The 22,329-nt window shown below is 38.9% G+C and overlaps 2 protein-coding genes across 2 annotated transcripts; one reads left to right on the plus strand and one right to left on the minus strand.

Moving 5' to 3' along the window:
- Nucleotides 1-570: 570 nt before the first annotated feature.
- Nucleotides 571-22,300, minus strand: cdc73 (cell division cycle 73, Paf1/RNA polymerase II complex component, homolog (S. cerevisiae)). The gene is made up of 17 exons (XM_056390687.1): nt 22,125-22,300; nt 21,348-21,453; nt 21,095-21,164; nt 20,466-20,528; nt 20,270-20,322; nt 19,611-19,699; nt 19,185-19,398; nt 17,298-17,396; nt 16,905-16,983; nt 15,073-15,137; nt 5,930-5,987; nt 4,301-4,336; nt 4,009-4,096; nt 2,851-3,012; nt 2,331-2,431; nt 1,594-1,735; nt 571-1,453 (listed from the first exon to the last, which is right to left on the minus strand). The coding sequence occupies exons 1-17, from the start codon at nt 22,253-22,255 to the stop codon at nt 1,417-1,419; spliced, it is 1,593 nt and encodes a 530-aa protein (XP_056246662.1). The 5' UTR covers nt 22,256-22,300; the 3' UTR covers nt 571-1,416.
- On the plus strand, nt 10,163-14,995 carry LOC130178450 (beta-1,3-galactosyltransferase 2-like). Its single transcript, XM_056390688.1, has 2 exons — nt 10,163-11,274; nt 12,640-14,995. Exon 2 carries the CDS (start codon nt 12,827-12,829, stop codon nt 14,093-14,095), a length of 1,269 nt encoding a protein of 422 aa, XP_056246663.1. The 5' UTR covers nt 10,163-11,274; nt 12,640-12,826; the 3' UTR covers nt 14,096-14,995.
- Nucleotides 22,301-22,329: the final 29 nt, after the last annotated feature.

Genomic DNA, 22,329 nt, shown 5'->3' on the forward strand with positions numbered 1-22,329 from the left:
GCTGCTTTAAAAAAAAAAAAAAAAAACAGCAAAACATAAGTCATTTTCATAATCGCTTTTCAGTGCTTGTAGCTACCAAATGAATATACTGAAACTGGGTATAATGTACACTAATTCAGAACTAAAACTCCACAATGGCCATTCGTATGGTGTTTTACTGAAAATGAAAACAAAGAACCGAGAGAGGAAGTGTGACAAAAGATATAAGGGTGGAGTTTTGCTCTAAACAGTTAACTCATTATAACCCCTCATCACAGGTCTGCAGCCTTCATTACAACTTCACAGCTCATTTTTCATTCCCAGGAGGATTTCCTCTACTTACTGCTTCGCTTACCAGGTAACATTTACAGAATTATTTGTTCTGTGTTATGTGTGTGTATCATACCTAATGCTCACCCTTCCATGCCTTAAGGCCTTAAAAAAAAAAAGCTGGTTCTCCTTGTCCCATTGGTAATAGTTTCCTGTCCCCCTATTCATTCTGTCAAGATGAAACAAAACCTAAATTTAACTACCGGGAAAAAACACAAATAAAGGAAACTTTAACAATCTAAAACAGGGAGCACACATGAGTTTGTTTCTCTGAGGCTTTATTGTCTATTTTCATGTGATGACTTAAAGCAATACTTTCCATCATATTTCTCCTCTAGCACAACACCAACAAAGAAGAAAAAGAAGACTTTAACAAGGCCATTGCATGACCAAGAGCTGTGCTGATCTGTCAAAAACTGAGCTAGGAACTGGTTTCTTGACTGAGATAATTTTATTGAGCCAGAGCAGAGTAGCTTTCTAAAGTACTGAACCCCTTACCTGCATCCTCCTCTCTGCTCCAAGAGTTTTGGCTCTGACAGGTTTTTATCATATATGTACATTCAGACCACAAACACCCAAATGAAGAAAAAAAATAAGTGTGAAGGAAATCTCTTCCGTCAAACTCAGTGGCTGTTTTTTTTTGTACTGAGAGTTATTTTCACATTCCTCTCAGTCTGAACAGTTCTGAGTTGAATTCACAATATTCTGCATTACCATTGACAAAACCTCCTCTCCCTCCGACCCCATTATGTTGCTCATCTCATTTACATTGCCTTTTTTAATATAAAACATATTTTGGTATTTTTGTTTAACTACGTGAAAACATTAGAAAAACAACTACAACAAAAACACAAAAATCCCCTAAATCTCCTCTCCAGTGTCCAGAGCAACATATCCAGCGCATTTCATTAGGAGTCCTCGAGGAAGTGTTGGAGGAAGACCACCACCATAATGTGTCCCCCTTCTCTTGCTAAAATTGGGATCATGTTGGAGGATGGGATGGGAGCTTGGATGAGAGGGGATGCCTCTGCAAGAGGTGGGCCATGGAGAGTTCGAGGGTCGGAGATTTAATTTGTGGGATTTTCGGATGGACGTTGTGATCTGGGCTCAGAACCTGAGGTGAGATTTGTGTTTCACCATGTATCTGATGGACCGGAAAGAGAAAGGACGAAAGGTTAGTTAGTGCCAAAATGTTTTCAAAAATTACACAATTCCAAACAACAAATAAAGTGTGCACGGGAGACAAAAAGATGGGTATGTATGAAGGTGCGTGAGAATAAATACCTGTCGAGGGTTTCCCAAAAACGCAGGAAGACAGGCCGATCCAGATGGCGCCTGTGGCGACTCAGCTCCAGGACGGTCACATCCCATTTCTGCACATTGGGGTCTGTCTTTGCTTCATCATACTTCAAATGAAAGGCTCGAACTGGAAGGGAAACATCCACACATTAATATAAATGATTCAGGGTTGAGTGTGGAAGTAAAAACCAAATGCCCTCACTACAGTGGCACCTCACTTTTTTCCCCAAAGCTCTCATAGCCAATATTCATCTAGTTATTGAAAACTGAAAAACTTTTGTATAGTTTAATTTCATCTTGGGCAGCAACTAATGATTATTTTCATTATTGATTAATCTGCTGATTATTTTCTTGAAACATCAATTAGATGTGTGGTCTATAAAATGTCAGAAAAAGGCAAAAGTGAAAATCACATTTTCAAGTCCAAGATGACGTCTTCAAATGTATTTTGTTGTCTGATCATTGAAATTCCACAGATTCAGTTTGCGATGACGTAAAACAGAGAAAAGGTGGACGACTGGGAACAAACAGGTTTTACATTTTTGCTTGAAAAATAAAAAATTAATCAGTTATCAATCATCTAAATTGTCTAATTTCATCTGCTGGAGGCGCCGACTGCTGACCCAGATCAACCAAAACATCAATGTTTTTACTAACAATTGCTAATAATAATAATAATAATAATAATAATTAAAAAAAACTTAAGAATGTGTATTGCTCACTTTTGGCGAAAATGTCGACAGGAGATCCATCGGGCAGCAGCCACGGCCAGCCTTTGAACTGCCAGGCAGGACCCTGCACAAACACAGCCACCACTCGATCCCTGCAAGAGGAAACATCCAAATGTTGTTGTTGTGAAGACGGAGAGACAGGTGTGTTACTGAATTATAAACATTTAAAATAAAACCAAGTTCGCTGCTTCCAGTTAATACTAATGATGTAGTGATGCTGCTGGATTTCATGCCAGGGTTTCATGATCAATGTGACACTATGTGTTTGTTTTTGCAGTGTGTTGTTGTTAACTTGTACATTTGATTCACTTTGTATTGTATGGTTTATGCACTGAGGGTTGACATTGGGACAAGAAAGAGGCCAGTATTTGTATCAGACAGGCTCATAGTAAAAGAAATTATGAAGTTAGAAATTGTTATTTCAACCCCGGAACCCTTGCTTGGTTCTCTCAACTGAAGATTCCTGTGTGGTGGAAAAAATGTGAATAAAACGTATTAAATAAAAACTCACCAGTCCTGTGGAGCCAGTTTGAGCGGCTGATCAATGATACGGTACGGCACAGTGACACTCAGTGTTGTGCCACCTGGCTGGATCTGGTCCTTGCGCCTCTGAAGCAGAACTTCATTGTCACGTTGGATGCCCCCCTTCTTCTTTTCTTCTGATGTGACAAACCTGGTACGGTTCAAACAAAATTTCCATTTTCTCATTTCCAGTTATTTTTTGAGTTTCTTCTTCATCTTATTTCATTTTGCCAGTGTCACAACCAATTTACTTAAATGCACACATTATATTAATTTGACTAAACTGCTTAATTAAAGAGTTTGTTTTTCTGCTCTAAGGTAAGCCGCAAACATTAGCATGTCTGGTTAACTGATTCGCTATCCACAGTGAAAAACTGAATATTCCTTTTAAGGACAGTGGCGTTATATACTTACTTATTATTTTGTAGAGTTACAGCTTACATTTACAAAAAGCCTGGTTCACAACACACTTACTTTTTGCCCGAAACATGCAGCTTTAGCTTCCATCTTTTAGTGTGATACATGATATCACACTAAAAGTGTGGTAAAACCCCTTTTAGGGAAGATACTGTTTTAGCTGAAGACATTAAAAGTACGCAAGAGACAGCATTTTCACTCAACTCATGGAGCTACCATTAGCTTATTTAGCTAACTAGCTACAGTGGATCAAATCAGTCAGTGACAGTTTCAGTTTTCAGGAAAAATAAATTAAGCGTGAAAAGTTTCTTTTGTTTACCAATATCTGAAATCAAGGACTCATTGTTTTAAGAATTTTCAAGGGGTAAATCTGCCATCATTTTCACTGTAAACTGCGTTTGCGTACAAGAAAACAAAAGCTTGTTAGGTGTAGTAAAGCGGGGCTTAGCAAATGGCCAATTCTGCTTCCAGTAAATCACTTAATACTAAACCTATTCTGCCTATTCTGTTCAATATTCCATTAATAATATTGTCTTTGGCTGAACAACTTTCTTTACTTTCTACAACATTGTTCTGTACTCATTTAACATGTTTTTAAAATAAGATAAATTCTTAGAAAGTTTTTAGTTTCTAAAAATACTAAAAGGCAAGATTTTGTCAAATGCCACCAAAGTGTAACAGTGAGTGGATTACAAGAATTTTCAAAAGTGCAATAGTAATTTATACTTACTTTAGATCCTGCAGAAGATCCTTGGCATTAAGCATTGTGATGAGTGAGGTGGTGGCGGCGGGGATGATGACGATGGGTGTCCGGGACCCTGTCAGAAAACCATAGTTAAAAAGGTCTTAAAAAACAGATAAGCTGTTGGACAGAGTATTAAATAAAGGCAGTTACAGGAAATAATACTAAACCAGGACTATGAAAAAAAAATAGAAAAGGTTCTTTAATGTAATGTTTATAGAACACTAAATGAACAGTTTAATGCATTTCATATCTGTACCAAAAACATTATCTAATGTACCTTTCTTCTGATTTGGTGGAGGTCTGGCTTGTGAAACTAGAGGGAAAAAAAAGACAAAAATGTGTAAAATTCATGAGCACATACAGATATGTAGATAGCATTAAATTTCAGAGACCAGACAAAGATACAAATGATTCTCAGTTAAAATACTTTTCTGTTCTACAGTTAGAGGTTATTCCTGTTCTGATTATTGTTTCCACCCACAACAGTATGTATTCATTTTAAATTACAGTAACAGAATTGGGCTGAAGGGCCCCACTAACTTTTAAATCACTCAAATTATTCACTGCAGACGGCTCAGTTCAAAAGATTTAAAAAAAGATTAAAGCCAAAGATTTTTTTTTTTTTTTTTTTAAACTCTAGGCTGTGAGAGTTCGTTTAATATGCATCTTTAGACCATCAACTTTGTCTATCAAGTTGAGCTCCTTTATTAATTTCTATCACAGCAGTAGGACAAATGTGCCACACAGTCAACCAGTCAGGTCACTCACAACACAGACTGATGCTGCTTTGTTGTGATCTCAGACATTCTCCACATAATGAAAAAAAAAAAAACGTGTGGAGGAGCATCTTGGGTCAGTGTTTGCCAAAGAGTCAAACAGACGTGTGACTCTTCTCTCCAAACAAAAGTCCCTTTCACAGAGGCAGTTCATACAGAAATAATGTGCATATCTATCTTATATGGTCATGTGTAAATATGCCAAGTCGATCTCACAGAAGCTAAGATCTGCCAGTTTATCGTTGTAAATTTTTCTCGAGCAAATAAAGTGGTAGTATGGCTACATCATGGACCGAGAATATCACAGTCAAGGAAGGTCTTGTCTGTTTAGTTTTAGTTCTCTAACAAGGTTAACTAAACTCTTGGTTGTGCACCTTAAAATCACACAATGTCTAATTCTGCAGGGAAAGTTTAAAGATAGCAGCTAATAATTTAAGAGAATAATAAGGAAATGCCTCAGAGCAACAAAAACTCAGATGTAGCAGCTGCTGGAGTATGAACCCTGTGACTGACTTTTTTGACCCTTGAATAAGTTGTAAAAGAGGAAGCAGCCAGGGTCTAACTGTGAAGCTACACATGAAAAGAAAAGCTTCTTTGTTGCAGTATATACTGTAGTTTATTATCCAATGGTGGGATTTTCCCTGCTCTTCCAATATGAAAATGAATGCATGAAATAGGTAAAGATGATGGGAGTGGATGACGAATGACAAACAGCAACATAAAAGAAACACTTGGTCGGTTACTCAGTTTGTTTTCGTGCAGTAATCCGATTTCAGATTCATTCAAACAGCCATGTACAGCCATAACTGGTTTTCACAGTTTTCCTTAGACAGTTTTATTACATTTAACCATAGAGGGTGACAATGTGTCACCTCTTTCCATCTTTTTGTTTTATGACAAACAATTCAAGAGTCCAGTGTTTGCAGGGCATCCTCTGCTACCAATGCTATTGTATAAGAAAATGTTTTTGTTTAAAATCCCCTAAAATTCTTCTCCTGCTGCTAATAAACAACATGTACACTCAAATACATTAAGTTATTCAAACAAATTAGCATAAGGCAATTTTCACTAGAACACCATCAGGAGACATGTGCATAAATGTATGTAGATATTCTGAGTTAAACACTAACCTGGACGAGGGACAGGCTGCAGCGCTGGGGTCTGGGCCTTCCGGGCAGATGCTCCTTCCTGGAAAATGAAACACCACCCCAAGGTCATACACATAAACATACCATACCGTGAGTCTTTAACAAAGAAAATGTTACAGCAACATTTAGGCAAAGCTAGTTTTGCTATCTGTGTAAGTTAGACAACATTAGCTCAGTACAGTCTTTAGTCAAGAGGAAAATGTAGATTAAGAAAAAGGTCGAGCTGTGGGAAAACAGGACAAGTTTCATTTAAAGGATGTGACCCTTTTTCCATGTTAACAGAATTCTCCTTGAAATCCGCCAAACCCCCAAGCTCACTATTGATTCCCTTTACATGTATGTGTATGTGTATGTGCATGTGCATGTGCTCGATGGGGAGGAGTGGTCAACAGTCAAGCAGTAATCCATCATCCAGTGACATTCCCTCAGGCTAGAGCTCACACTGACAGAGGAGCCACAGAAACATGCAGATGTGGTCGGACTACGGCTGAGGCTGGAGGATGTTTCAGTGTCAGTATCGTCAGGCTGTTGTGCTCAACAGTTTCATCCCAGAATTCATAACATGCCACTTATCCCAGAAGACTGATCTATGCAAAGGCTAACCTTTACAAAAATAAGGACGATATTGTAATTTTAATTAATTGGCCTAAAAAGCGCTTTAAAATTGTGTTTTGACAGAAATGGAATGGAAAAGTCATATATATATATGTTACTTCGCCACACAGTGAAACTCATGTTGAAGGCAGGAACAAAATGAGTGTTGCTTAGTGACAGTATCTGTCTCTATTATTAATTCCACATAAAATAATAGTCTCTCAAAATAAAGCAGATAAGTTGGCTGCACCAGTGATCGACCCTGTTCTGACACACGGGTTAGCAAAACACAAAGTGACTTTAACAAAGCTGTTATCTATCCTCTCTTATCAACAAGACCTCAAATCACAAAACATTCAGCTAAGAGCTTCTCATTTTGAAACGTGCAGATCGTTGTCTGCACGGTTAAAATGACAAGTGCCACCAGTGGCAGGTCATATCAGCTGCTGCGTATTAACATTAATGTGAGTAACTTGATGGCAGGACAATGAAACACCTTGGCTGTTGTATATTAATACTGATCATTTCAAAAGCATAGTCTCAGATGCACTGAAGCGACCTGTGTATAGCCAGTGTTTTAGTGCTCAATAAGCCCCTTGGAATAAATTATTCAAACTATGTTTCCCCAGTATAAAAAATGAACAGTGTGTGAATATTTTATAGGATTCATTTGACTGTCACCCTGACACCCGCCCGTGCACCCCAGTGTACTTGTAAAGCTAATAGTGAATTGTTACGAGCAAGCTTGAGCACAGCAGCCACCTCCTCTCTAGCAGTGTTACCTGCAAGAAATGAATCCACATCAGCAGCAGAGGGAGGAGAGCGGAGGAGATGACTGATAATGACTAATGTCCGTGTTCTACCTCACTAAGTGTTTTCGTGTCAGGAATATTATATAGTTTATTGACATTTTACATTTGTTTGAGGAAGACATAGGAACTGAATATGCACTCTTTGATATGTATTCATTGCAAGTCATATCGTTATCAATGTTGAACAATTTAATCACAGATTTTCCTCACATCTACAGGCTTAGCCAATACTTCCCAATCCTTGCCCAATCCAAGCAATCCTGATGTCAAAACCACTGGGTATTTGGAAAACTGCAGCTCTGTGCCACAGCTGATAACATCTGCATACTGCAGCATTTTCACAATGATATTAATTTATTATTAACAATCCAAAATTAACCATTAGTGGGCCCCATGGTCTTGTGACGAGTACCAACGGTCCCATCACACTAGCTGCCAGGCAGTCTCTGCCTGCACTGCAGGATTAATGTCAATTCCAGATAAACATCTTATCTGCAGCTCTGCAGCAGCCCAGGCACTTGTACTTCCTCTTCAGAGGTATTACACCTTGCACCAAGACGTGCTCGACATTACAGAGTTAATATACAGTATTTATGGGACTGCAAAAGAGTGACCCATCGGGAGCTTTCCATGTGGATGGTGGCCATTAAATTAATGCAACGGTGGGGAAGGGTTGGGGTTGGGTTTTTTTCTTTTACAAAATAACAAAAAGTACCAATAATAGTACCTTTAAGGTTCTGCATCGATAATCAGTACCAACAAAAAATGTTTTAAATATTTTTTAAAAATGGCTTCACCAATAATTCGTAGGCTGTTAAATTTCTTCCTTTGACATGACCCTAATGCAAACTATAATGTATATGATCCAGATGTGTGTTGTTGTAACCCATGTACATTACTACTCCTTTGTAATTTGGCAAGATCTGTGCTGTTTTTGTTTGTTTTGTTAATGCAAAATTCAATAAAATGTTATAAAAAATAAATAAATAAAATTAAATAAATCATTTAAATCTTAAAGATGCCCATCCCTATATGCAGGTGTGTCATCTTGGGCAACTTGCCGGTTCAGAGAGTTTCTATATACAGTCGAGAGACACCATGCCCTGTTTGGCTGCTATCCCATACTCAGATTATCTTTTAACTTATCGTGTATAACCAGAAAAACGACACTGACAACACTTTGTGTTTTTTTCCCCTCTTTTTTTTCTTAAGTTCAATAAATGCGTTTTGTTCCCAAAGTCAATGAGTAATCATGATCTCAATATTGATCAAAATAATCGTGATTATCATTTTTGCTATAATTAAGCAGCCCTGGTAACAGTATATGTGTATTAGCACTCAAGCGCTGGGAAACATTGTTAAAATGTCTTAAAACAGAGTGATTTATTTAAGCATTTTTGGCTGCCAGCCCTATGATTTCGTATGTATGCAAGTATGTATGAAATGTAATGTTATGTATGTAATGTACAAAATGTTATACATGTAATCTATGTTATGTAATGCATGTCAATTTTGTAGTAAACAGGTTCTATTAGGTGGTGTTTACAGCTTGCAGTGTTGCCAACTTAGCTCATTGATGCTAGATTTAGAGACTTTTTTTCAAACAAACTGGGTATAAAATTGGTACTTGACTGGACCGTGTATAGATGCCGGCCAGGGGATTAGGGCTACACCTTTTGTATTGGGCAGTCTACCGCACCGCTCTGGGTTTCCCGGCTGCTCAGGAACTGGAGGCAAGTGGAGGAGTGCTTCCAATACACTGAGCCTCACCTCCATTCCGGCAAATAAACTACTTTAATTACATGTATTATATTTTCATTATTATGAATTATTATTAAAGGAGACAGAGGAATAACTAAAAATAAGATAGCAGGAGAGAGGGAGGGAGAGAGAGAAGAGAAAATATGCTTACTGCAGCAGCAAGGGTTTCTGCCCACTGAAACGCTAGAGGGCTATACATTTGAAATGAGTACAGGAAGTGTTGCGTTTGTATTAACACATAATGCAGTAACTCTAACACAACAAATGGGAGCGACTTAAAATGGGGCTTTGTACTAAAATATCGCTATAACCAATTACTCATATCAAAAAGAGGGAGTTAGACATAAACACCTGCCTCCTGTAAAGTCTGTTCTGGAGTTGAGGTAAATGAAGGCTAAACTGGATCCCAGACAGAGGCTGTGAGCTGTGCGACAGACCAAAAAGAAAGTCTGTCTCTTCTACGTTTCTCTCCGAGTAAGGTAGTCTTTGTCTTTATGTGTTTGGTGATTTCTTCAGACGACGTCACATTTGACCACAGGTGATCCAGACATATATTAGGTTTCGACCTAGTTTTGTTTAAATTCGGCATCCATTTATTGGCTGCGTAGAGAACACAGCTCCCAGCAAATACCAATATGTCTGCTCAGAGAGCTACTTTTCAATTTTAGTTTGAATGAATGACAACTTTTCCTTCAGTCTGTTATTTTATCACTACGAGTTATGAACTTGTCTGCACCGTGAACTAATAAGACCCTAACTTGAGTGTGAAACGCTGTCCAAGCCTGTTAAAAAGTGGGCACAGTGCAACTGAAGGGATCGTGACTGCCCGTTGGCACACATGCAAAAAACAAGCACCCTCACTCCCTGCCTCCCTCCGGAAATAAATATTGCTCCCAGTCATACTGTGGTAGAATGAAAATGACAATGCCTGAACATGAACATTCAGGCATCAGACCAACACGACTGAATGAGCATAGCGGAAAGATTGTTTTAATTATCTGTGTTCTAATCATCATTCAGCTAGAGAGACTGGAAGCAGACACATTAAAGACTGTGACTGTGGGTTTTGAGTTGCGCTGTCCACCGTTGCACAAGTATGAGGTTGCAAGAGGATGACGTTTGCCATCTTTCAGTCAGATTAGACAATCCGCTACCTTAAGACTTGCAGAGGTGCTGATATGAAGGCTTCTCCTCTTACTTCACAGCATGCCAAATTGAAATAATGCTTTATTCCTCTTTCTCGAGAGTGGGTGTGAATACAAATAGGTCAGGAGCCCACTACCCCCACCCCTTTATCAGAGCAGGCAGCAACAGCAGCAGAGACGGCGTGACCGTGACGTGGTGGGAGAGCGTACTGCCACCAAGCCTGGAGCTGCCTTTCAGAATGAACACACAACTCACAGCACAGCTTCTTGTTCATCTTCCTCCTCCCCCGCTGTTTTCACCCCTCTAGCCCTCTCGCAGACAACACTGCTGAGTGAGAAGGGTGAGAAGAGGAAACCGGAAACAAAAAAGGAAAGAGAGGCACATTGGGGGAGGGAAGTTAACAGTAGACCATGCAAATCAGAGGAAGGAGACGGGCAAGAGGAAACAAGCATCAGCTCGGAAATTAGAGCTTGACGGAGAAATGTAAGGCTTGTGAATCATCCAGAGATTAACCCTATCTATCCACCGCTGCTTTGATATTCACAATATGACAAGAAAGGACAGCCAAAGGACCCTGGCTGAGTGTCAGACACCGACATTCTCCTCCCTTAGACCAGAGGCAGCGTCAGCGCAGCACCGTTAGCATCAAGCCTCCGGGGACAATGCGCCAAGGCAGACAGAGAGACTGCAACACTGGAGCTCTACCACATGTTCTGCCGATGCACACAAACAAAGTGGTGCATGCATTTGCTAGATAGCTGCGAGTTCCTGGATGAGGATTTCATTTCCGTTAATACACCAAGGAAGACCACCATTTCTTTTACCTTCTGAATAAAAGAAGAGGTTGTTTTGTCACACGTTAAGGAAGGAATTAATGAGGATCCAACTCGTCAAGCTAAAGCTGTATGTTATTGTTGTTCAGCTTGGAGCACAGACCGGGGACCAAGAGGGCGATCAGTGTGTGAAGATTGCAATTCATCACATCCGGGAATGGTCGATACCAGAAAGAGACAGGTATTCAGATTTAAGGGTTAAGTTCATGTTGCGAAGTCTTAATCTTAATCCGTTTTTATGTTATGTCAGTTTTACCACACAGGATGTGAAGGGTGTGCCCATTTTTAAAGGAAACACTTGTTTCCATTTCTGTTGATATATGTGAAAGCGCCAACGTAAGTCTTTTCAGTGGGTCTGTGAGCTCTCACAAACTGCTCTTTGTCTTGTTAGGGTCCTTTAAGACGGTAGTGTGCAATTCAGTAAAAAACAGAGAACACACTCCACTTGAGGGTGCTAGCAGCATGCAAACATAGGCTGTTCTTTCTATAACCATTCCTCATCTGGATTCTTTTCAAAAGCAAGGGAATGTAGAGTTGTGAAAGCAGAACCTAATTCTGTTCATTCTTGCTCTGAAAGCAACAAGATAAGAAATAACTTTAACCAAACAACTGAAGATTATGTGTCCAAAGTCAAGTTTGAGTATGTAATCAGTGAAATGTGAAAGTACATAAAGTCTAGAATTTTTTTTTACAGAGGTTATGTTAGCCAGCTGTTCAAAATCATGTATCTTTTATGAATTTTCATGCACAGTCATTTATAAAGTGACTATTCCAACATCATGATGTTAGTCATCTGTTGAGCCACAAGAGAGCAGTCCATGAATTTATCAAACCAGGAAAGAACTATTATACTATTGATAAAATATTGAATCTAAAATGTTGATTAGCTGGGCATACTGGACAATATGGATGCACATCTCAGTAAATAATAACCATCATGTATTCAGCCACGACATATAGAATACTATTTATACTATGTATGTATGAATAATAAAGCTGCAGCCATAGCCTATAGGCTTATGCACATTATATATATATATATATATATATATATATAGCCAAAGCTACATCAGGTGTGATTGTATGGCAAAATGCTGTGCGGGATTACTTTTTTTTTTTTTTTTGATCAGGAATTATTAAAGGAATCAATAAACAATCAGACCGATAAGAAGAATCGATAATGGCAGTTACAGTCAATCACTAATAACTGATATCAATAAAATGTTATCACTTCCCCTCCCCAGTTCAGCAGGAGTCATGTTTCTGGCCACCCGCTGAATCTAAGTCCAATATTCACTCTCTGTTTACCTCTTGCAGCCCAACAACTGCTGCTCAGTCTTCACCAGCTCTTCCCCAACTTTGTTTGACTTTTGTAAGGCAACCAGGTGCTAATTCTGTGTGTTCGTCACACATCTTTCACATGCATGCAGATATTCCAGCCATTGCTAATATCAAATATTGATTATAGTAGCTTTAAAGTGTCTATGTGACATAATGTATTTATTTTATTGCTGAATTACATCCTCTTCTCTCCTCTGTTTCCTAGGAAATCACCAGACATCAAAGTGATTTACATATATGGAAATGAGATATCAACACAGGGTAAAAGTCCCTTAGTCAACCCACCACATAAACTTCACTTTGAATCCAGGGATCAAGACCTGGTCGAAAGCTGCTGACAAGTGGCCTTATGAGTGTAGCAACTGTCTGAGTGAATTACTGCAAGCACAACCATGCAGTGGAGACGACGGCACTGCTGTACACACACAGCTAAACTTCTCTATCTCCTCTCACTATTGGGTTTACTGGTTTTTCTGGTTCACCAGGTGTGGCTGCCAAGGCTCACAGGTATGCCATGGTGGAGAAGCCATCCAGTGGTGTATGGAGGTGGTGGACTTCATGCCATTAAAGCCAAACTGAACACGAGCTCCCAACAGTCAATGTGGAGGTTTGTCATTGTTCCTCAGCCGACTCTCAGGGCTGATGCTAATAGCTCCCACGAAAAAGATGGTGTCGCCTCTCCTCAAGCAGACCCAAGCTTTGGAAACAATGTGGCAACCAACACAAGCCAAAGTGAGGAGGGAGACCTTAGTAGCACAATAACTCACGGGCCTTTCCCTTATATCATCAATGAGCCAGACAAATGTGTAGAGAGCAGACCCGTGCCATTTCTTGTGATGCTGATAGCCACTGAGGCTCGGAAGGTGGAGGCAAGGAATGCCATACGTCAGACATGGGGGAATGAGAGTGTTGCCCTGGCTCTGGGATTCATCCGGCTCTTCATGCTTGGGAAAAATGAGGGAGAGCTAGGACTATTACAACAAAGGATGCTAGAAGCAGAGAGCCAAAGGCATCATGACATCATTCAGCAGGACTTTCTGGATTCCTACAAAAACCTGACCATAAAGACGCTGATGGGAATGAACTGGGTGGCAATGCACTGCCCACGGGCCAGCTATGTCATGAAGACAGACAGCGACATGTTTGTCAACACAGAGTACCTCATTTATAAGCTACTCAGGCCAGAACAGAAGCCCAAGAAGAACTACTTCACAGGCAATAACATGAGAGGCTTTGCACCCAACAGAAATAAAAACAGCAAGTGGTACATGCCCCCAGAGTTGTACCCAAGTGAGAAGTATCCAACCTTCTGCTCTGGGACTGGTTATGTCTTCTCTGGAGACTTGGCGAGGAAAATTTACAGAGCATCTCTAAGTATCCGCCACCTGCATCTGGAGGATGTGTATGTGGGAATATGCCTGGCCAAGCTCCGGATCGAGCCCACGCCCCCACCCAACGAGTTCCTATTCAACCACTGGCGAGTGTCTTACTCCAGCTGCAAGTACAGCCATCTGATAACCTCGCATGGGTTTCATCCCAATGAACTACTTAAATATTGGCATCACCTGCAAAGCACCAAACGCAGTGCCTGCATAAACACATTTAAAGACAGAGTAGGCAGGGCGCACTCAAAGAGAATGAATGGAAGGAGACAAGCTTAATAACTGAAGCTTTTACACTCACAAGCTCTATATGAGGTACAAACCATTTTTATCTCAGCACATTCTCTTCTTAACTTGATACGAAGGGATTAATCCACACTTTTTCCGTATGGGAACTGAATACAAACACTGCATAAATGTGTAAAAACCGATGGAAGTACTCCAATATTATTGCCAATTTTGTACAAAAGAGATGAAAACTGTTTCTATGTCTGAGTCAAACCACTGGAGGGTTTATGTACACAGTTCTATTTTACAAAAGAATAAGCAGCGTGTCCACAAAAGTGACTTTTTTGTAATTATGTAAGTCCTACTATACAGCGGGGACCCTACTGTATGTCTTTTATATATGCGGATACGAACTCAAAACCTGAGTTGACAAGGTACAGTGCCAATACACATGTCAACATGTGTATCAAATAGTCAGGGAAGTCATTTTAAAAGAGGTTAGTTTCAACATGAAGTCAATGGTAACAGACTGGGATTGTGGCAGATTGACAACAAATGTGGGACCAGCCACTTGTTATGCAGCAAATGAGCCAAACATGATACAACACGTTTTTTTGGTAATTGCAACTGAAAAAGCACATTTGAGGACTTAATGAAGCACAACAGTTTCCCCTGTTACTTGAGTGAGGGTTTGTTGTGACATAATTGTAGATGATGACGCCCCTCCAAAGACAATCTCTAAAAGTCATTACGGAAAAATCTTTCCTGTCTGTGATTTACGCTGATTCTCTTTGACGTGGTCAAATAGAATTAGAAAGACCAGCATCTTTTGTTTATAAATTACATATTTTAATTATTCTTACTGATCTGCTTGAGAATCAAGAGCACATGAGAGCATGCCATTTGACTGTGAATACCAAATACCAATCATTAAAAAAGACTCTTTCCCGATGTGTGCTAAGTGAAGTTGATGCATGTAGTGCAGCTCTTTGTTAAGTCTTCAGCAAAACAAGAAGCTCTATTCTTACCGTCACTGACTTCAGGGTCATGCCGTGGTAGGTGCCCATGGTATCGATCTTGAAACCCTCCGTTTCTAAGAGAACAACATACAATGAGTTGCAGATTGTTGGCAAAACAAATTATTCGTTTTCAGAAGCATAATTGTACTAAAATATCCAAATATTATGCAACAAGTTTGTACCTCTTCATTCTCAACCTTATCTCTATAGATTTTTCATTGTAGTTCATCCCTATACATGTGCTGAAAACTACAACTCAATTCAGTCTGCTGTGCTTCAGTGATGCACCTGTAGGCTGGTTTTAGGACTCACATTAATCAGTAGATTCGAAGAAGCTGAAATATTGAATTCATCATCATCACCCATGCATTGTACAACTAACCTCCACAGATAGTTAATGCTCGAAATCGAAAATGTATTTTCCTTAAAACACATTGATACTGCTTATCTGGCACTTTCAACATAAATATTGAATATCATATAGTTGAAATCATTAATTGAAAAAAAATAATCCCTACATTTTTTTTTTGATCAGACAAGGAACTTTCAAAATCATTTGACTTTATGTCTATTATTTATATTAGACCTAAGTGCTCCTGAATCTCTCTTATTGCATTATTCCTTCAACTCCTTCATGTGCATTTGTTTTTCACCATCATCTGATTGTAACTGTAATATTGTATTGATCTTTATTATGTGGACATTAAACCAACAACACATCTGGGATCTAAAAAGAAATGCATTTGCACAAGGAGTAGGATGTTAACTGAGCCTGTTCCTGCAAACTGATGCTGTCCTAACGTGCACATACTGCAAATGCATGTATTGGGATGGAACCACTAAATACTTTTCTTGACTGAAAATGATAAACTAAGAGTAAAATGAAACTATGAAACCATATGAACTGTAGTTTTTTCGCTGTTTAGCTTGAATCAGCAGGTGTAGGATTTCATGCCCACAAAGAGTGAGATGATCGATACAGAAATATGTCTATCTATGACAAAACACATAAAGTAGAAAGTCACTGGAGCTGCAGAAGTTAAAACCAGAAACACTTGCATCAGCAATCAGCATTCGACGTTACTATATCAAAATTATCTCAGAAAGGGGAACTTGAAGCAGCTCCAAAGGTCAATGATGGTTAATTGCAGAAATGATACTACTTGGTGTAGCATAAAAAATGTGCCAAACAATGAACAATAATACTATTCAGCAATGTTACAGAATTAGACTATTTGTGTTGTGGCTGTCTGGGAGAATGGGGCTTTTGTACTCTTATTAAATAATACCATATATATGATGCTCAACTGCAAATACTTAAACTGCCAAGTACTGTGAGAAATAACTGAACAGACAGAGAGAGAGAGAGAGAGAGAGAGAGAGAGGGGCGTGGAGGGGCTGAGTGAATCAATTTTCTGTGCACAGTTCCATAATTAAATAAGATTTTACGCATTTGAAACAAAAAACTCAATGTGTTGGTCAATGTCAATATTCAACGTATGGGAAATACTGTAAAGTATAAAAAATTGTAATGATGAAAATGTAAATCTAATGCAATACACAATGATTACGACTTTTTCTTTGACAGTATTATTACTGTGTAGTAAATTACCTGCAGCCCCCAAATCACTAAATCCGCCCCTGCTCTGCGAAATTTGAAAATGAAGAAATGGAGTGTGGAATGTGCACATGTAACAACAACAACAAATTTAATTTCTCCAGTACCAACAGCTGAACCAATAACATCGGAGCTTATCAATACTATGATCTTTAAAGATTCAGCCCGTTTAACACCAGGTTTCAGTACCTATCCCCACTACAGAAATACAAATAAAACTCACCCTCTTTTCCTTTGAATCGCTCCTGATCGTATCTGTTGTAGGCAGCTGGGACCGGCTGCTTGTTCCTTAAGGACGGATCCTGGAAATTGCATGAAACACAAACAAATAATTACAGTACATGCCTGTCAATATATTCTTTAGTCAAAATCTTACTAGTCATTTATAGGCTTACTGATACGTTCATGGATTAAATAACTTCTAACCTTTTCTACATATCCTTGATTTTAAGCTTGATTTTAAAAAAGGACAAAATTGTCCAGCTTGTCAAAGTGTAACACTATTAGACATACATATTTATATTGTCTGGACAAATTTGAACTTCCCTGAAGATTTCATGAAACTGTTGCATGTGTGCAAGATGCATATGTAAAGCACAGTAAATGTCATACGTACCACTTGAGTAGTGTTCTGTGCTGGTCTCTGCTCTGGTGCTCGCCCTTCTTCCCTGGCTTTTACTGACTGAAGAATGGCAAAGATGTTCTTGGAGAAGTTCTGTAAAGGAGTAATTTGGATATGTATAAAATTAGTTAAAGCCACTTACACACAAATATATATACACACACATATATATATATATATATAGCTTTACTCATCAGTTGGTGGTTCAGGGTCTGATGATAAAGTAATAAAGACTTTGATCTAAACAGAAGAATCACACAAAACTGTCCTTTACAGGAACTGTTGTGAGAATAAATATGAAGTTGTCAGCTTTTTCGACATAAGGTCCTACAGTCCATCAGCCTCAACTCAAAACCAGTGTAGATTAATTTCCAAGACAAATGGGAGGTGGTTTAGATGTAGTGAACTGTATTAACTCATTTCTAAAGCGTTGACTCATCTGGCAACATAAATTCAGGTCATCTGCAGGGTTTGCACCGTGGTTTAGACGCAGAGCATATCATGCAACATCTCCGGAATAAGTCTTTTCTCTTTTCAAATCTGTCTTAAAATAACAGACTGGCTTTTGTTGCTGTAATCATTCGTCATTCCTGTCTTCCTTTCCACTGCAGCTGAAAGGGGAAACACTGACTGTGGAAACAAAAAGAGGGAATTGTATACTACACTGCAGAAAACACTGTAACTTTGGAAGATATCCACTTAATTTGACTTAAGACTGATGAAGGCTGATTAGCTTCAGATAAGCTTTGGGACACACTTTTGCACAAAACAAGGACTGTGAATTAGATCCTCAATCACTGAGATTGTAAGAACAATTAAAAGAGATTTTTATGGCCGGAACAGGAGGAAGGATTATAGTTTTAATGTTCATAAAGGCACTTGACTAGTGTTTTAGGACGTGAACCTATGTGAAAATATCAAAAATGTGAAGACTTCTTTTCCCTGTTCACATTACAACACCAGCTCAAACCTTTAGGATTCAGACTTTCTGGAGAAACTTTCCAAAAACACACACACAGTTTGCATATGAGAAATGCTCAGCCTAAAAGAATGAACGACCAAAACAAAGGGGAAAAGATTGAAGAGTGGTAAGGATATTACATCTTGTAAGCAATTCATATTCTGCCAGAATAATTACATTAGGCATACTGCCAATGAACATTCAAGCCAATGAACAAGTCCTTCTGTAACTGATGAAAAAAAAAAAAAAAAAAGTAAAAAGGGTAAATTCACCCTTGATGGAAACCATACTATTGCTGCCATCTAGTGTCACACTTGGGGTATTTTCAAGGTGGGAAGATTTGTGTCCCTGAGAGTTCAGCAGTTCCAAATGGTGGTCTGAAACTTGCTTCCAGCCAGTGAAATCCATTCAGGCTGCACTAAGAAGTTCACAATTGCTCTGGTGAAAGTCTACATCCGTATGAACCTGAACCAAAATGACTGAATAAACAAACCTGGATATGGACTATTTGGGACAAATCAGAAAACATCATCAACCCAAAGCCATAGTTATGCAACACTGCAGAGCATTGCTTCATCACTGTTGTGTGTGATCAGAGGTGCAACAGAGCAGACACTTTCAACTTACAGGAGTTAGTGCAACAATACTTTCCTCATATAAAATATTACATGCTGACTTGCTCATTAAATCTCATTATAATATGGGGAATGGCCCATTCAGGTGAAGTGTCAAGGTCTAATACTGAACCACTGCAGGTCAAAACATAAGAAAATCCACAAGTGCTAATTTGAAACAGGTGTATTTGAAGGAACAGCCTAACATTTTGGGAAATACACTTATCCACTATCACATGAGAAAGAAAACTGTTTGCGAGAAAGATCTCTGTGAATAGATATCATTACTATGAAGTGGACTCTGACCTTTCCAGTGCTCTGGAGAATGGTTGTCCTGGTCCTCCAGACCCTCTCTCTGCTGACAATATCTCTGGTGACATCCACCTCTGCATCCACAAAGCTTCTCTGCTTCAGGGTTATGTCATCATCCAGATCTGTTTTGATGGTGGAACGTTTCTTGGCCATAATCTTGGCTTTGATGGCTGCGATTTTCTCCACCGACATGGCCTCGGAAAGGGATCTGGAGGAGGAGGAGGAGGAGTTTTGGATCATTTAAGTAGCTCAAGGAACTATAGGTATTAATGTGCAGTGAAATAATGACATCAGTACTGATTGCCTCACACTGGCAATACGGTATGTTGACGAATCCTAACGAATCCTGCCGGTGTAATAATCTACAGGGAGCACATTATATATACGTATAAACGTTAATTTGGGGAGGGTCCATTTTACCTGATCTGGTCAGTCTGCACGATGCCCTCTTTGTGGCCCTCCAGACGAGCAGCCAGACGCTCTTTGTCCAGACGCACTCGTTCCTCATCCTTAAAATGAAAGCAGTGTAAACACTAATTAGCAAACTACAAGTTTTCTAACTACAACAAAATGTACTTCATTCATGACTAAATGTACATACAGACTGTATTTTGGTTAAATATATACACGGTTTCTCAAATAAAAGCAGATGGAAAATGCTAAATTCTTTAAGCCATGTTTAAATGAAATTTCATTTAATTAAATTTTAACAACCATCTAAAATAAAGTTGTTCTGATTGCTCATACTGTTATGAGTGTTTTGGCAATTTGAACGCTTCAGACAAAAACAGTCACCTAGCAGGTATCAATGCTAATAATCAATACTGTGTGATGATGTACGTCAGCCACTCTTTTACTCATAAGAATTTGCAAAGACACCTACTTCATCTTATTATTACTCACAACTATACCAGTGATAAATTCTATGTAATGAAGCTGTAACTTTGGGTGGATTGGAGATTCAAACTAAATGCTCTAAGTGGTATTTAGCTGCACTGACAAATATGTGATGATGAATTTCATTTAATGTTACAAGTGTTTTGTATGAAGAAACAGATAAGACATTCCTGCCATCTTACCTCGATCCTCGGCTTCTTGGCTTCAGAAGATACTTCATCAGCTGCTCTTTTGACTGAGAAGCAAAACAAAACAATTAAGCAAAGGTCCTACCAAAAGCCACTATTTAGTAAGTATTTAACTGTAATCCAAGTGTCAAATACTGATTAATTATAATACTGATTAAGCTACAACCAAATAAATAAAGTGTGAACTTACCTTGTGTTGGCCTTTGCAAACCTATTTCTATAGGTGCACTTCTGTCAATACTGGTTGATGTAGCTGTAAATGAACAAAATTAGATAACACATTATGTTTCATATTAGACCAACTGTACAAAGGGTGCTATTCAAATGGGCTTCAAACAGTGAAAGCTAACTTTAAGTGAGTCAAAACCTATAATAAATTTAGGACAATAGTGTAAATGTATTGAGCTAATAGTAGGGCTGAACAACTTATCAAAAATATTATTAAAATTGCAATGTGGCCAAGTGCAATATCCAGAACACAGGAGGTGCAATTTTTTGATTACCGTAAATGTAAATCACAACATACCATAAATTAAGCATTGTGTTATTAGAGAAGCCCAGGCTTACAAATAATATTCTCTATATGTAAGGGAAAATGCTTGTTTGGTACAGGCCTCTGCAGAAATCAAAGTCCCTCTAAAATCATGACTCAGATCACAATATCTGTCAAAATAATCACAGTATGATTTTTGTTGTGCATATGTTATTCATATTGTTCAGCCCTACCTAATACAGACATGGGACAACACATCTGAATACACCATAGATATGATAGGAACACAATACAGAATTGCCATAGATCTTGCAAGTGCTACTTACAACTCTCGCCATTGAGATATGACAGCAAGCCCTTTCGATCAGGTCGTCTGACAACAGGGATGTTCTCTGTCTATAAAACAACAAACATTCATGTCACCCAAAAACACAGTCTCGGTAGTTGTGAGGAATTTGACAGATGTTGCATGAGAGACAAAACAATATGCTAAAAGAGGAGTAGCATTTTATTTACAAAGTGATGCAGTACTGGCAGTGACAGGTTGTAGCATTTTGATAGTTATTCCGGATCACTTACTGCAGCTCTTCGCACATACGATGGATGCGGGAGATGCACATTGTTGAGCAAGAACAAGATAGAGTCCAAAGTATAGTACTCTTTGGGCTGGCCCTCTTTACCAGTACTGAAGGTAGAAACACAGGCAAAGAAAATCAAGTTTATTTGACCACCATAGCATACCACTAAAAGTTGAAAGCCTATAATCAATAAAATAAATTTGATTGAGTTATTGCATGAAAGCAAAGAAACACTGGTTCAGATGTCAAATAAGCACAGCACTATCAACACATACCATGGTAGCTAATCTTCTAATCCTTGTGACTTCATTTTCTGCGTTACACAAGCAACGCTTTTTGCACTGTTAAAACAGCTGCGTATAGCCATGACTTTTGAAACTAAAAACACAAGTCTTTTCCCTTGATCCAGTGGAGCCCTGACTCCATGGGAACACAACTCGGTACTAGCCAACGTCGCTAAGTAGTTAGCATCACATCACTACTGCAAGTTTAGCATATAGCTCTCATAAACACATTTCAAGTTTAAAAAAGATCAACTGACACGCATACAGGTTAGTAAAGAGGCTATGTGGTCAAGGCTACAACAATTAAGTATCACTTCAAAGTGGCCAAAGAGTGCTTAAAGTTTGAAGAACAACAACGAGGAGAGGAGTTAGGTTAGCATCTTAGCATCTGGTAGCTAGCGAGCGTTCCGCCGTCACCAGCAGCACAAGGCACCGATGAGCTTCAGCTGCAGGCCTACAAACGCCACTTATACATATTTTTAGCACTGACATACCCCCAGATTATGTAGTTGGTCTTGACATTTTTCGGCCAGGAGAACTCTCCAAATATAACTTCATCTCCTTTAGCGACGATTTCTTTTTTCTGGATATTATACTGACGAAGAACACTCAACACATCCGCCATCTTCACTTGTCTTGTTGTAGAGTGTTTGAAAGGCCCCCAGTTATCAACAGCATGTGGCCTTTCAGGATGCCTGA

This window comes from Seriola aureovittata, chromosome 12, assembly GCF_021018895.1.
Source record: "Seriola aureovittata isolate HTS-2021-v1 ecotype China chromosome 12, ASM2101889v1, whole genome shotgun sequence".
NCBI lineage: Eukaryota > Metazoa > Chordata > Actinopteri > Carangiformes > Carangidae > Seriola > Seriola aureovittata.

Excerpts from the sequence above, each read along its gene's own strand:
- LOC130178450 (XM_056390688.1), top strand. The coding sequence starts at position 12,827 with ATGCAGTGGAGACGACGGCACTGCTGTACACACACAGCTAAACTTCTC.
- cdc73 (XM_056390687.1), bottom strand. The coding sequence starts at position 22,255 with ATGGCGGATGTGTTGAGTGTTCTTCGTCAGTATAATATCCAGAAAAAA. Across the intron at positions 17,397-19,184 it reads TTCTCCAGAGCACTGGAAAG|AACTTCTCCAAGAACATCTT; the intron begins GTCAGAGTCCAC and ends ACTCCTTTACAG. Across the intron at positions 16,984-17,297 it reads CACAGAACACTACTCAAGTG|GATCCGTCCTTAAGGAACAA; the intron begins GTACGTATGACA and ends TGCAATTTCCAG.